Source organism: Nerophis lumbriciformis, linkage group LG27 (genome assembly GCF_033978685.3).
Source record: "Nerophis lumbriciformis linkage group LG27, RoL_Nlum_v2.1, whole genome shotgun sequence".
In the NCBI taxonomy this organism is placed as follows: Eukaryota; Metazoa; Chordata; class Actinopteri; order Syngnathiformes; family Syngnathidae; genus Nerophis; species Nerophis lumbriciformis.
The window spans coordinates 20,897,501-20,913,841 of NC_084574.2; the positions used below are offsets into that span (position 1 = coordinate 20,897,501).

Below are 16,341 nucleotides of genomic sequence, written 5' to 3' on the forward strand. Positions count from 1 at the left end.
TGATATTGTAAATCACACTTTTTTTATTTTCATGTACATTTTGGGTGTCCCATTCAGTAAAAAACTGTAAAATTCCATTCCGTTTTTTTGACGTGGTCTGTCATAACTTTTTTAGAATTCTATCGGACATTGTGACTTTAGGTATTAGTGTTCCTCAAAAAAAGGGACCCAAACACACATACTGTACTGCCGATTTTTACAGCTAAATGTGTATATTTAATTTATACAAACATATACATTGGCCCCCCAGACGCATTTTTTCTCTCAATGTGGCCCCGGGGTCAAAATATTTGCCCAGCTCTTCAGTAGAGCATGACACACAAATGAGTCCTATCCCTTTAAGAAAATAATAGAATCTGAACTCGTTATGTGGATAAAAGAAACGGTATCTTCCCATTAAACCTGGGCAAGGTTAAAGAGCTGTCAAAGGACTGTTGTAGACCTGCACAAGACTGGAATAGACTGCAGGAACGTCAACAAGAAGATTGGTGAGAATGAGGCGTAATAATTCCTAAATGAAAGATGCATCAAATATTACATGCAAGATTGTACCTGGTGGAGTCAGGATGATTGTGAGACAGGTGAGGGAGCAGCCCAGAACTACAAGAGGGTTGTCTCTATACCAATATTTTGGTACTGGTACCGGTACCAAAATGTATTTTGATACCTTTCAAAATAAATAAAAATTGCTTTATTTTAACAAAAAATCTTAGGGTACATTAAACATATGTTTCTTATTGCAAGTTTGTCCTTAAATAAAATAGTGAACATACAAGACAACTTGTCTTTTAGTAGTAAGTAAACAAACAAAAGCTCCCAATTTAGTTTGCTGACATATGCAGTAACATATTGTGTCATTTATCATTCTATTATTTTGTCACAATTATAAAGGACAAGCTGTAAAAAATAATTATTAATCCACTTGTTCATTTACTGTTAATATCTGCTTATTTTCTCTTTTAACATGTTCTATCTACACTTCTGTTAAAATTTAATAATCACTTATTGTTCTGTTGTTTGGATACTTTACATTAGTTTTGGATGATACCACAAATTTGGGTATCAATCCGATACCAAGTAGTTACAGGATCATACATTGGTCATAGTTTAAGTCCTCATGTGTCCATTGACATATTTCCTGAGTTTATAAACATAATATTACATTTGTTTTAATAAAAATAAAAATGTGTAATGCTAAAAAATATCTATGTTAATCATAGTAGTATCGACTAGATACACTATTGTACTTGGTATCATGTCTATATGTAATGCATTGTACTTGGATGTCAGGTGTAGATCCACCCATGGCGTTTGTTTACATTGTGACGCCGGTGAGCTACGGTGTGTAGTGAAACATGTTTAGCTATTCCTCGTCCTGCAGGGATGATACTTGTAAGAAACTTACTTTATTTGTTGCCATGGAGACGAGGATTAGTGATTTAGGAAGTAACTAAAACACTGCAGACAGCGGCTTGACTTTAGCCGCTAACTCGCTAGCCTTGTCTTAAAGCACCTCTTCCTGAGGGCGTTTCAGTGTTATAACTTCACCTTTATCTTTAGTTTTTAAGCCAAAATGTGTCCGTTCTCCCTTTTCTGTCTACACACATTGTCTGCTTGTAAGTACTCTGTGAGTGTGCGCTGCCGAACATGCTCCTCTGCTCGTAAACCAGCAATGTGACGACGTGATGATGACGCAACGTCCATAAATAATATAATAATATTAATGAAATGTGAACCGGTACTTTTCAAACAGAGTATAGTACCGTTTTTGATTCATTAGTATCACGATACTATACTAGTACCGGTATACTGTACGACTCTACAAAGGAGGCGTCAGATCAAGATGTTTGATTGATTGAGACTTTTATTAGTAGATTGCACAGTACAGTACATATTTATTGCGCCCCATAATACACCTGCTGTGATCCTGTTTTTATGTTTTTATGTTTTTATTAATTCTATTTTAATTATTTATTTTTTATCATGTTCTGTTTGTGTTGTGTTGTGTTTGCTCGGTACTCGTTTTATCTTTTAACCTGCTCATTGTACAGCACTTTGGCTACCCCTGTGGTAAATTTTAAATGTGCTTTATAAATAAAGTTGATTTGATTTGATTTGATTCCATACAATTGACCACTAAATGGTAACACCCCAATAAGTTTTTCAACTTGTTTAAGTCGAGGTCCACGTTAATCAATTCATGGTACAAATATATACTATCATCATAATAGTCATCACACAAGTTAATCATCAGAGTATATACATTGAATTATTTACATTATTTACAATCCGGGGTGTGGGATGTGGAGGGGGGGTTAGGTTTGGTTGTTATCATCACTTCAGTCCTCAACAATTGCATCATCAGAGAAATGGACATTGGAACAATCAATCAATCAATCAGTCAATTCCTTTATTGTCATTGTCATAATAACACTTAAGTCATACATGTCAACAAGATTTTGTTTGAGCTTTGTCCAGCGGCATAGAAACTGCATTGAAGTGCAGGTTGACCATAGTTTACAGTTTAGCATTGTTAGGAAGATGGCGAATAGAGGGACGTGGGGGTGGGAACAGTCAGATTTCTGATGGGTGCTACATTGATATTGCAGCAATGCAATGTCCAGAGCACAATTATTGAGGTGGTGAAGAGTGAGGTAATAAGATGGTCCGGGGCAGCAAAGGGGCAGGCTGTTCATTTAGCAGTCTCACAGCCTGGGGATACAGACTGTGAGACATTCTAGTGGTCCTGGCGCGAATCGATCTATACCTCCTTCCAGAAGGTAGCAGGTTGAAGAGGCCATGTGCTGGGTGGTATCTGTCCTTCAGGATGTTGTGTACTCGCTTTAGGCAGCGAGTTGTGTACATGGCACTCATCTCTGGGAGTATCGTCCTTGTAATTTTCCCCGCCGCTTTAACCACTCGCTGGAGTGTTGGTTCGCTTTAGGGCAGCTAGCAAACCACACTAAAAAGCCGTAAGTGAGGACACTGCTGATGGCACAGTTGTAAAAGTTTACCATTGATTTGTGCGGAATGTTTGCGCATTTTAGTTTCCTCAACAACAAAAAAAGACGTTGTTGGGCCTTTCCGACTGTAGAAGCAGTGTTAATGTCCCAGCATAGATCTTCTGTTATGTTCACAGTGTAGGACTGACTTGGTAGGATATGTACAGCAAGTAGTGGACATAGAGAGAGAGATCAGAAAGCATAAGAACAAGTATATACATTTGATTATTTACAATCCGGGGAGGTGGGATGTGGTGGAATGAGGGGGTTAGGCTTGGGTGGTAGCTGCCTGGAGATGTACTTTTAGTGCGGTTTTGAAGGAGGATAGAGATGCCCTTTCTTTTACACCTGTTGGGAGTGCATGTCATATGTCATACACATGTCAAGGGAGTTTGGAACACAGTCAGCATTAAAAGTATTAGTAACACACTTTGTTGTAACGTGTTGAGAACCTGCAGTGCCCCCAAGGTCTGAAGTTTAATAATCGACACCTGAATGGTTCAGACAAGGCTTGGGAGAATGTGATGAGGTCACATGACACCAACATTGAGCTCTCTGGCAACAAGTTGACTCAACAACATGTCTACTGTCAAACATGGAGGGGAAAACATTCTACTTTGGGGATGTTTTTTCTGACCAAAACCCCTCCTGAGATGTTTGCAGCCCTGCTGACCTCTGTTGCAAGATATACAGAGAGATATTGGTCATGTATAGTTGCTTCATTCAAAAAGTGATGGTTGAGCGTGTTGTTTTGTCTTCATGTTCCCTACACAGCACACGAGGAGGAGAGCAGCATGGTGTCCAACGAGCCGGACGTGGAATACACGGAGGTGGTACATCCTCAGCAGGCGGACAACGCCAGAGGTAACAAGTCCGCAAAGTCTGCCCCTCCCCTTATAATGTCTCCTCACCACAAACATTCCTTCATTGATAAGAGAGCAACACTTCCTGTGAGGCGCCTAATCAGTCCTAATCAAGGCATCTCCAGGTAGTCACGTTGGGATAACTGCTGTTTGGATACAGTAAACAGGAAGGGTTGAGCTAATTGCTCGGCTGCATTCATGTCGTGTGAGCTGGACAACTAAACAGTTATGACTTTGTGTGCGTGGAATGAAACCTTGCCTTTTGATGTCAAAATGTGTTGATATTTGCTTTTTTTTTAGCAGCAGCAGCAGTTCCGCTGCGGAAAGGCACTGAAACAGTTTACAGCGAACTCCAGAAGTCTGCACTCGGTGAGTTCAATTCTAACTTACCGGGTTTTCCGGACCATAGGGCGCACCGGATTATAAGGTGCACTGCTGATGAGCAGGTCTATTCAGGTCTATTTTCATACAAAAGGCGCACCGGATTATAGGGCGCATTAAAGGAGTCGTATTATTATGATTTTTTTCTAAATGTAAAACACTTCCTTGTGGTCTACATAACATGTAATGGTGGTTCTTTGGTCAAAATGTTGCATAGATGATGTTTTACAGATCATCTTCAAGTCGCTTTCTGTTTCTGTTTTGTGGGCGGTCTTATTTACGTGGCTCACCTTCGACAGCGTCTTCTCCCCGTCATCTTTGTTGTAGCGGTGTAGCGTGCAAGGACGGGGGTGGAAGAAGTGTCAAAAGATGGAGCTAACTGTTTTAATGACATTCACACTTTACTTCAATCAATAACGGAGCAGCATCTCCTCATCCGTGGCTCACTAGTGCAACAACAACGCCGGAAATGTGTCCCGTGAAAAACCGTCCGACCGGAACTCTCTAATAACTAAAGTTATTTGGGTGAATAATGTAAACTCACTACACCGGTATGTTTTAGCGCTTTCATAGAGAGTTTACTGACAGATATAAGTAAGAACTTTACACTACTTTATATTAGAAATGGCAACAGCGGAGGATGAATGTCCCATAACAAGAAGATAGAGAAAAAGAAGAAGCTATGAGTTGGCACGGACTATAAATGCGGACGCGCACAAATTTTCAGGACTTATGCAGATCCAAAATACAGATCAGCAGGTACCAGAAGGTAAGAAAAGTTGCTTTTGCATAATATTGCGAAACAAAACGCCAGATAATATGTCTTACCTTATACACACACCATAATAATATTCCTATGTTGAAGCACAGTACAATCCAGCAAGCGGTGCGACTTCATAGCTTACCAAAGTCGTACTAAAACATTTTGATAGATTTTTGAGCGCCGTGTGTAATGTTCTATATTTTCAATGGAATATATAAAATGTTGGTGTTGTTTACTTGAGTCAAATTGCAGTCTACATGTATCCCTTATGTATCTCAAAATGTGCACTTAATTCTTACCATACTTACTGTCAGTCAAACATTTAAAAAAAACTTCCTGTATGACATTCTGACCACCAAATTGCATTTGTATCCAAATATTGGGGTATTTACTTCAGCAAATTTCATTCGTGCCAGCAAATAATAACCTGTGATTAATCATGATTAATCACACTTCAGGAATGAATCTGATTTCAAAAATTAATCAGCCCTACGCCGTAATCATGGTGACCTCGTCGTAGTTTTATACACAAAATGTACAAACTTCCAAATATATCTTGGTAAATGTAGTAGTTTGTCATGTTGAGCTACTAAATTGATTTTGTTGTTATTTGGCAGACAACTGAATGTTATCCTGGTCGGCATCTTTGGCCTCCGATCCAGATACGATTCGTGTCTAGATTCGAAAATTTGACAATTTTATTATAGATTATTAGGGGTATGATTAGATTGCCAGATCAAAATGTGACAATATTTCTTGTTTAGAGCAGAACACAGTCATTTATTTTATTTTATTTTTAATTTTATTTTTAACCGAGAGCGAGCAAACAGAGCATTCAAACAGTGCTGGCCTCAGAGCTGCCTGGTCCACGACACATGAGATGGCATGAAATGTAGTACCTGAGGTCCCAAATTTAGCCCGACAAGTACCACAAAAACGATATTATGTAAATAATGGTTTGAATAAAATAGGATACAAATAGAGTAGGTTATACATAGTATAGGTTAATAGGAATAGATTATAACAGAAGACTCTGCAATGCTCCAGTTACTTTATTGGACCTTATATGATTTTTAATTTTATCTTTGGAAACAAGTTCAACAGTTTATTTATATATACAGTTGCGATCAAAAGTTTACATACACTTGTAAAGAACATAATGTCATGGCTGTCTTGAGTTTCCAATAATTTCTACAAGTCTTATTTTTTTGTGATAGAGTGATTGGAGCACATACTTGTTGGTCACAAAAAACATTCATGAAGTTTGGTTCTTTTATGAATTTATTAAGGGTCTACTGAAAATGTGAGCAAATCTGCTGGGTCAAAAGTATACATACAGCAATGTTAATATTTGCTTACATGTCCCTTGGCAAGTTTCACTGCAATAAGGCACTTTTGGTAGCCATCCACAAGCTTCTGCTTGAATTTTTGTCCACTCCTCTTGACAAAATTGGTGCAGTTCAGCTAAATGTGTTGGTTTTCTGACATGGACTTGTTTCTTCAGCATTGTCCTCACATTTAAGTCAGGACTTTGGGAAGGCCATTCTAAAACCTTAATTCTAGCTTGATTTAGACATTCCTTTACCACTTTTGACGTTTGTTTGGGGTCATTGTCCTGTTGGAACACCCAACCACGCCCAAGACCCAACCTCCGGGCTGATGATTTTAGGTTGTCCTGAAGAATTTGGGAGTAATCCTCCTTTTTCATTGTCCCATTTACTCTCTGTAAAACACCAGTTCCACTGGCAGCAAAACAGGCCCCAGCATAATACTTCCACCACCATGCTTGACGGTAGGAATTTGTGTTCCTGGGATAAAAGGCCTCACCTTTTCTGCTCCAAACATATTGCTGGGTATTGTGGCCAAACAGCTCAATTTTTGTTCCTCCAGAAAGTCTTATCTTTGTCCATGTGATGTCATTCAATGCGTTTTCTTTATTTTCATGACTATTTACATTGTAGATTGTCACTGAAGGCATCAAAACTATGAATGAACACGTGGAGTTATGTACAAAAAAAGGTGAAATAACTGAAAACATGTTTTATATTCGAGTTTCTTCAAAATAGCCACCCTTTGCTCTGATTACTGCTTTGCACACTCTTGGCATTCTCTTGATGTACCTGGTACCTGATGATCTGTATTTGATATCTGCATTAGTCCTGAAAATGTGTGCACGCCCTCCACTGTAGTCCGTGACGATGCCATAGTCGATAAGCTTCTTCTTTTTCTCTATCTTCTTGTTATGGGACATTCATCCTCCGCTGTTCAGATTCATTCTTGAAGTGTGATTAATCATGATTAATCACAGGTTATTATTTGCTGGCACGAATGAATTTGCTGAAGTAAATACCCCAATATTTGGATACAAATGCGATTTGGTGGTCAGAATGTCATACAGGAACGTTTTTTAAATGTTTGACTGACAGTAAGTATGGTAAAAATTAAGTGCACATTTTGAGATACATAAGGGATACATGTAGACTGCAATATGACTCAAGTAAACAACACCAACATTTTATATGTTCTATTGAAAGTATAGAACATTACACACGGCGCTCAAAAATCCATCAAAATGTTTTAGTATGACTTTTGTAAGCTATGAAGCCGGACCGCTTGATGGATTGTACTGTGCTTCAACATAGGAGTATTATTATGGTGTGTGTATAAGGTAAGCTATTATCTGGCGTTTTGTTTCGCAATATTATGCAAAATCAACTTTTCTTACCTTCTGCTACCTGCTGATCTGTATTTGGGATCTACATAAGTCCTGAAAATGTGTGCGCGTCCACATTTATAGTCCGTGCCAACTCCGTAGTCGATAAGCCTCTTCTTTTTCTCTATCTTCTTGTTATGGGACATTCGTCCTCCGCTGTTGCCATTTCTAATATAAAGTAGTATAAAGTTCTTATTTATATCTGTCAGTAAACTCGCCATGAATGCGCTAAAACATACCGGTGTAGTGAGTTTACATTATTCACCCAAGGAACTTTAGTTATTAGAGAGTTCCGGTGGGACGGTTTTTCACGTGGACACATTTCCGGTGTTATTGCACTCGTGAGCCACGGATGAGGAGATGCTGCTCTGTTATTGATTGAAGTAAAGTCTGAATGCCATTAAAACAGTTAGCTCCATCTTTTGACACTCCTTCCACTCCCGTCCTTGCACGCTACACCGCTACAACAAAGATGACGGGGAGAAGACGCTGCCGAAGGTGAGCCACGTAAAAAAGACCGCCCACAAAACAGTGCACCCTGAAGCAACTGTCAGAAAGCGACTTTAAGATGATCTGTAAAACATAATATATGCAACATTTTGACCAAAGAACCACCATCACATGTTATGTAGACCACAAGGAAGTGTTTTACATTTAGAAAAAAATAAATAATAATATGACTCCTTTAATGCGTCGTATAATCCAGTACGCCTTATATTAGAAAAAAGATCAAAAATAGACCATTCATCTTTCTGAACATATTGTGTTTTGGTGTTGTACAGTACAAATTACGCAGGTGGCATTTTCATTGTCAATCATACTGTTAGATGTCAGTTGTCATTCTAATAGTGGACCCTAAGATTAAAGACTAGCAAACACTAACGGGGATCCAAGCAAAAACTGAATTTCTGTTAGGTGACTGGTATATAATTGAAGTAGGTCAAAATAAAAATGTAAGGACCTGTGTGCAGCAGTTCGAAGGTAAACGATGGACAGTACTGATGGAGGACAAATGTACGCCAAGCGACTAAAGTGACCATATCCTGTTACTGCTGGCAGGAACTTCCTGTTATTGGAACTGCTGCCAGATGCTGGATATGTCAGGCATCTCTCTGTGTCCTAAGACTTCCTGTCCAACAAGTGACTAAAGAATTGTGAATTCTTGTGAGAATGTGGACTGAAGTAAGAGTCATAGAACAGGTTGTGATGAGACACACGTGAGTCAGGACGGTCCATGACTCGTGAGTACCTGTGATGTCAGACAAGGAATAAACACTTAACCTTTTACCCTTTTTTTCTCTGCAGGCGCTGCTGAGCATCATGATTATGTGAGTATTGTCAAACTTTGTCACCATCTTTGCTATACCTTCATGAAGTACCAACACTTTGCACTGACCAATGCAATGGGGTGGTTGATGTCATGTGACTGAGACACTACACCAGGCCCCTTTTTATTTATTTTCAACCCGGCCTGCTTAACTTTCCCAAATAATTTTTAACACCACTCTAAAGCTGTTACCAACAACAGGATTTGCAGTGTTTTCCAAACTACCATAAGTCTTCAACCATTTGCGGAATTTTTTATGATTTCAACGATTTCTGAAACTTGCGGTATTGCACTTCCCAGTGTTATACCATTACGGCAGACCTGAGCAAATTAAGGCCCGGGGGCCACATGCGGCCCGTTAAATTTTGCAATCTGGCCCGCCGGACATTACCAAATCATTTTTTTTAGATCTTTAAGATGGAAACTGTAGCTGCCATTAAGATGTGCAGTGATGTTTTCTAATGACCGTAAGTCTTGAACTATATAATGTAGGGATGTCCGATAATGGCTTGTTGCCGATATCCGATATTCCAAAATTGTCCAACTCTTTAATTACCGATACCGATATCAACCGATATATACAGTCGTGGAATTAACACATTATTATGCCTAATTTGGACAACCAGGTATGGTGAAGATAAGGTCCTTTTAAAAAAAATAAAAATAAATAAGATAAATAAATTAAAAACATTTTCTTGAATAAAAAAGAAAGTAAAACAATATAAAAACAGTTACATAGAAACTAGTAATTAATGAAAATTAGTCAAATTAACGGTTAAAGGTTAGTACTATTAGTGGACCAGCAGCACGCACAATCATGTGTGCTTACGGACTGTATCCCTTGCAGACTGCATTGATATATATTGATATATAATGTAGGAAGCACAATATTAATAACAGAAAGAAACAACCCTTTTGTGTGAATGAGTGTAAATGGGGGAGGGAGGTTTTTTGGGTTGGTGCACTAATTGTAAGTGTATCTTGTGTTTTTTATGTCGATTTAATAAAAAAATGTAAAAAATTAAAAAAAAAACAAAAAAAAAACGATATCGATAATAAAAAAAACGATACCGATAATTTCAGATATTACATCGCTTTCATGGCGAGTTTACTGACAAATATAAGTAAGAACTTTACACTACTTTATATTAGAAATGGCAACAGCAGAGGATGAATGTTCCATAACAAGAAGATAGAGAAAAAGAAGCTTATCAACTACGATATGGACACGGACTACAGTGGCGGACATGCGCAAATTTTCAGGACTCATGCAGATCGTAAATACACATCAGCAGGTACCAGAAGGTAAGAAAAGTTGTTTTTGCATAACATTGCGAAACAACGCCAAATAAAATGTCTGCTAATAGGTGCCACTTTGCGGTCCTTATACACACACACCATAATAATACTTGTATGTTGAAGAGTATGTCTGACTACTATAGATGTAACGCGCCGACAATCCATCAGGTGCTGCGGCTTCGTAGCTTTTAGAACGCCGTGTGTAATGTTTTATATTCTCTCAATGGAACATTTAAAGTTTTGGTGTTGTTTACTGGCGTCATATTGCAGTCTGGGCTTCACGGTGGAAGAGGGGTTAGTGCATCTGCCTCACAATACGAAGGTCCTGAGTAGTCTTGGGTTCAATCCCGGGCTCGGGATCTTTCTGTGTGGAGTTTGCATGTCCTCCCCGTGACTGCGTGGGTTCCCTCCGGGTACTCCGGCTTCCTCCCACTTCCAAAGACATGCACCTGGGGATAAGTTGATTGGCAACACTAAATTGGCCCTAGTGTGTGGATGTGAGTGTGAATGTTGTCTGTCTATCTGTGTTGGCCCTGCGATGAGGTGGCGACTTGTCCAGGGTGTACCCCGCCTTCCGCCCGATTGTAACTGAGATAGGCTCCAGCGCCCCCCGCGACCCCAAAAAGGGAATAAGCGGTAGAAAATGGATGGATATTGCAGTCTACACATATTTCTTTTGTGTGACTGCCATCTATTGGTCACACTTATCACTACACCATGTACCAAATAAAATAGCTTCAAGGTCGGTATGCACAACCAGAATTATTCCGGATATTAGGCGCAAAGGGTTATAAGGCGCACTGTCGAGTTTTGACAAAATGAAAGGATTTTAAGTGTGCCTTATAGTCCGGAAAATACGGTACATGTGAAGTCTCTCCAATTCGACTATTGGTCGTACGCCATGTGCCTCCCGCACACTGGGCGGCGCTTATTTCATTTTAGCGAGAATAAATGAATAATTTTTCCAGTCGACCTATGACGTCACACTAGCCATCTGCTTTAAGTGATGTCCGCTGTAATACTGGCACAGATTGCAAATATTACGTCTCTAATGCAGTGGTTCTTAACCTTGTTGGAGGTACCGAACCCCACCAGTTTCATATGCGCATTCACCGAACCCTTCTTTGGTGAAAAATAAAATGTTGTTTTTTTTCAAATTCAAGACAAAGTTATATGTTTTTGGTAACACTTTAGTAAGGGGAACATATTCTAAGTAACAAAGACTTAATTTAGAGTTATTTGGACACTAGGGGAACATATTCTAAGTAATAAAGACTTAATTTAGAGTTATTTGGTTAGGGTTAGGGCATTCTTGCCAACTTGGGACCTCCGAATTCGAGAGGTGGGGGGCGTTGGGGGCAGGGTTTCGTGGTAGCGGGGGGTGTATATTGTAGCGTCCCGGAAGAGTTAGTGCTGCAAGGGGTTTGGTGTGGGTTCACAGTGTGGCGCATATTTGTAACAGTGTTAACGTTGTTTATACGGCCACCCTCCGTGTGACCTGTATGGCTGTTGATCAAGTATGCCTTGCATTCACTTAAGTGTGTGTAAAAGCCGCAAATATTGTGTGACTCGGCCGGCACGCTCTTTGTTTGGAGGAACAGCGGACGTGAAGACAGGTTGTAGAGGACGCTAAAGACAGTGCCTTTAAGGCAGCGTTTCTCAAAGTGTGGGGCGCGCCCCACTGGTGGGGAATAGAGACATGACAGGTGGGGCGCAAGGAACGGGAGGGAATTTCACTTTAATTTTTTTTTTTTTTTTTTTTTTTAGATTTTTTTTTTTTTACTATGCTTTCATTTTCTATACACACTGTAAATCACTTTGTGATTCTGTCTGTGAAATCCGCTATATAAATAAATGTAAATTACTTATTTTTCCTGTAGGCTTTAAATTTCTAGGTAGGAGCAAAAGTTTGACAGACATAGCAACAGTAACTAATGGGGGCGGGGCTAAGCGGAGCAAACTTGACGAGACAAGCGCAGCAAAATGAAAAGCTGTCCCACTGTCAAACGACACAGTTGTGAGACGTATATGCGACATTGCAAGTGATCTTGAGGAACAACTCGGAGACAAATGGAAAGAAAGTCGTTTTGCTTTACAAGTGGACGAAGCTACTGACAGCAATAAAGACTGCCTGTTCATCGCATACGTCCGCTTTGTGAATGGCGAGTCACTGTGCGAGGATTTGCTGTTTTGCAAATACATCAAAAATAGAGCCTCTGCTGATGAGCTGTTCAAGATAATGGACAGTTTCCTCAAAGAACACGACCTTAAATGGGAAAACTGTGTGGACTTTTGCTCTGATGGCGCAATGACCATGGCAGGGTCAAGAAACAAGCTGCAGGCTCTAATAAAGAGGGTTGCGCCAAATGCGCATTGGACACACTGTGTCATTCACCGGGAAGCACTCGCGTCAAGGCAGCTCAGCCCCGAACTCAATGAGGTTTTAACAGATGTTGTGAGCGCGGTAAATTTGATCAAAACACGACCACTGAAAGCGCGACTGTTCTCTGCACTGTGTGAGGAAATGGGAGCTGATCATACAGCCGTGCTGTTTCACCATTCTTGCCAACCTTGAGACCTCCGATTTCGGGAGGTGGGGGTGGGGGCGTGGTTAAGAGGGGAGGAGTATATTTACAGCTAGAATTCACCAAGTCAAGTATTTCTTATATATATATATATATATATATATATATATATATATATATATATATATATAAGAAATACTTGACTTTCAGTGAATTCTAGCTATATATATATATATATATATATATATATATATATATATATATATATATATATATATATATATATATATATATGTATATATATGTATATATATATATATATATATATATATATATATATATATATATATATATATATGTGTATGTATATATATGTATATATATATATATATATATATATATATATATATATATATATATATATATATATATATATATGTGTGTATGTATATATGTATGTATATGACAGCGTGGCGCAGTGGAAGAGTGGCCGTGCGCGACCCGAGGGTCCCTGGTTTAATCCCCACCTAGTACCAACCTCGTCATGTCCGTTGTGTCCTGAGCAAGACACTTCACCCTTGCTCCTGATGGGTGCTGGTTAGCGCCTTGCATGGCAGCTCCCTCCATCAGTGTGTGAATGTGTGTGTGAAGGGGTAAATGTGGAAGTAGTGTCAAAGCGCTTTGAGTACCTTGAAGGTAGAAAAAGCGCTATACAAGTATAACCCATTTATCATTTATTTATATATATATATATATATATATATATATATATATATATATATATATATATAAATAAGAGAAATACTTGAATTTCAGTGTTCATTTATTTACACATATACACACACATAACACTCATCTACTCATTGTTGAGTTAAGGGTTGAATTGTCCATCCTTGTTCTATTCTCTGTCACTATTTTTCTAACCATGCTGAACACCCTCTCTGATGATACATTCTGCTTTGTCTCCTTGTTGTGTGCGCAGTTGTGCACTGCACTCTCTAAAAGCCGTAGATGTTAATGTCACATGTGCATGTACAGTAGATGGCAGTATTGCCCTGTTTAAGAGTGTCACAACATTGCTGTATACGGCAGACGAACTGCTTTACGGTAGACGAAAACGTGACTGCTGTTGTTGTGTGTTGTTGCCGTGCTGGGAGGACGTTAATGAAACTGCCTAACAATAAACCCACGTAAGAAACCAAGAACTCGCCCTCGATCATTCTACAGTTATAACGTGATTGGGCAGGCACGCGTTTATATTGTGGGAAAGCGGACGTGAAAACATGCTGTCGACACGTCACTCAGGTACGCCTGAATTTCGAGAGATTTTCGGGAGTAAATTTGTCCCGGGAGGTTTTCGGGAGAAGCGCTGAACTTCGGGAGTCTCCCGGAAAATCCGGGAGGGTTGGCAAGTATGTGTTTCACAGTGAAGCAAGGTGGCTCTCCCGGGGCAAAGTGCTGTCACTTGCCCTGTCTTGCCAAATGCATAGCTCCTCCTTTTTTTTGCAAAGATTGCAAAGTGGCACTTTTATTTTATTTATTTTGAACTTGATGCAAGTTATTTGATTTATTATTGAACTTGATGCAAGTTATAACACTTTTATTTTATTTATTATTGAACTTGATGCAAGTTATAACACTTTTATTTGATTTATTATTGAACTTGATGCAAGTTATAACACTTTTGTTTTATTTATTATTGAACTTGATGCAAGTTATTTTATTTATTATTGAACTTGATGCAAGTTATACCAGGCAGCACGGTGGAAGAGGGGTTAGTGCATCTGCCTCACAATACGAAGGTCCTGAGTAGTCTTGGGTTCAATCCCGGGCTCGGGATCTTTCTGTGTGGAGTTTGCATGTTCTCCCCGTGACTGCGTGGGTTCCCTCCGGGTACTCCGGCTTCCTCCCACCTCCAAAGACATGCACCTGGGGATAGGTTGATTGGCAACACTAAATTGGCCCTAGTGTGTGAATGTGAGTGTGAATGTTGTCTGTCTATCTGTGTTGGCCCTGCGATGAGGTGGCGACTTGTCCAGGGTGTACCCCGCCCTCTGCCCGATTGTAGCTGAGATAGGCTCCAGCGCCCCCCGCGACCCCAAAGGGAATAAGCGGTAGAAAATGGATGGATGGATGGGCAAGTTGTACCACAGCTGCACAGTTATTTTATTCATTATTGAACTTGATGTTATTTCATGTTATTGAGTTTGAATGTATACAACTTGATGTTACTTGATGTTCAATAAATTTGAAAATGTTAAGCTTGGCATTAGCGTTCTGTTGGGGCGATGGGGGCAGGTGGGGCTTGAAAACTCCCCCTTGTCCAAAGTGGGGGATGACAAAAAAAGTTTGAGAACCACTGCACTACAAAGACAAGATATTTGAAGTTCAAACTCATAAACTTTTTTTTTTTATGCAAATAATAATTAACTTAGAATTTCATGGCTGCAACACGTCCAAAAGTAGTTGGGAAAGGGCATGTTCACTACTGTGTTACATGGCCTTTCCTTTCAACAACACTCAGTAAACGTTTGGGAACTGAGGAGACACATCTTTGAAGCTTCTCAGGTGGAATTCTTTCCCATTCTTGCTTGATGTACAGCTTAAGTTGTTCAACAGTCCGGGGGTCTCCGTTGTGGTATTTTAGGCTTCATAATGCACCACACATTTTCAATGGGAGACAGGTCTGGACTACAGGCAGGCCAGTCTAGTACCCGCACTCTTTTACTATGAAGCCACGTTGATGTAACACGTGGCTTGGCATTGTCTTGCTGAAATAAGCAGGGGCGTCCATGGTAACGTTGCTTGGATGGCAACATATGTTGCTCCAAAACCTGTATGTACCTTTCAGCATTAATGGCGCCTTCACAGATGTGTAAGTTACCCATGTCTTGGGCACTAATACACCCCCATACCATCACAGATGCTGGCTTTTCAACTTTGCGCCGAAAACAATCCGGATGGTTCTTTTCCTCTTTGGTCCGGAGGACACGATGTCCACAGTTTCCAAAAACAATTTGAAATGTGGACTTGTCAGACCACAGAACACTTTTCCACTTTGTATCAGTCCATCTTAGATGAGCTCAGGCCCAGCAAAGCCGACGGCGTTTCTGGGTGTTGTTGATAAACGGTTTTCGCCTTGCATAGGAGAGTTTTAACTTGCACTTACATATGTAGCGACCAACTGTAGTTACTGACAGTGGGTTTCTGAAGTGTTCCTGAGCCCATGTGGCGATATCCTTTACACACTGATGTCGCTTGTTGATGCAGTACAGCCTGAAGGATCGAAGGTCACGGGCTTAGCTGCTTACGTGCAGGGATTTCTCCAGATTCTCTGAACCCTTTGATGATATTACGGACCGTAGATGGTGAAATCCCTAAATTCCTTGCAATAGCTGGTTGAGAAAGGTTTTTCTTAAACTGTTCAACAATTTGCTCACACATTTGTTGACAAAGTGGTGACCCTCG

At 39.8% G+C, this 16,341-nt stretch overlaps 1 protein-coding gene across 3 annotated transcripts in view; it reads left to right on the forward strand.

Moving 5' to 3' along the window:
- Positions 1 to 16,341, forward strand: part of pecam1b (platelet and endothelial cell adhesion molecule 1b) — a 97,841-nt gene that overhangs the window by 76,408 nt on the left and 5,092 nt on the right. For 2 of the 3 annotated variants that reach the window (XM_061988403.1, XM_061988406.1), the window contains 3 exons: positions 3,777 to 3,866; positions 4,166 to 4,234; positions 9,028 to 9,050. In XM_061988403.1, the coding sequence (XP_061844387.1) occupies positions 3,777 to 3,866; positions 4,166 to 4,234; positions 9,028 to 9,050 (182 nt within the window). The remainder of the gene's footprint in view (positions 1 to 3,776; positions 3,867 to 4,165; positions 4,235 to 9,027; positions 9,051 to 16,341) is intronic. The other variant, XM_061988404.1, reaches the window with a different exon arrangement.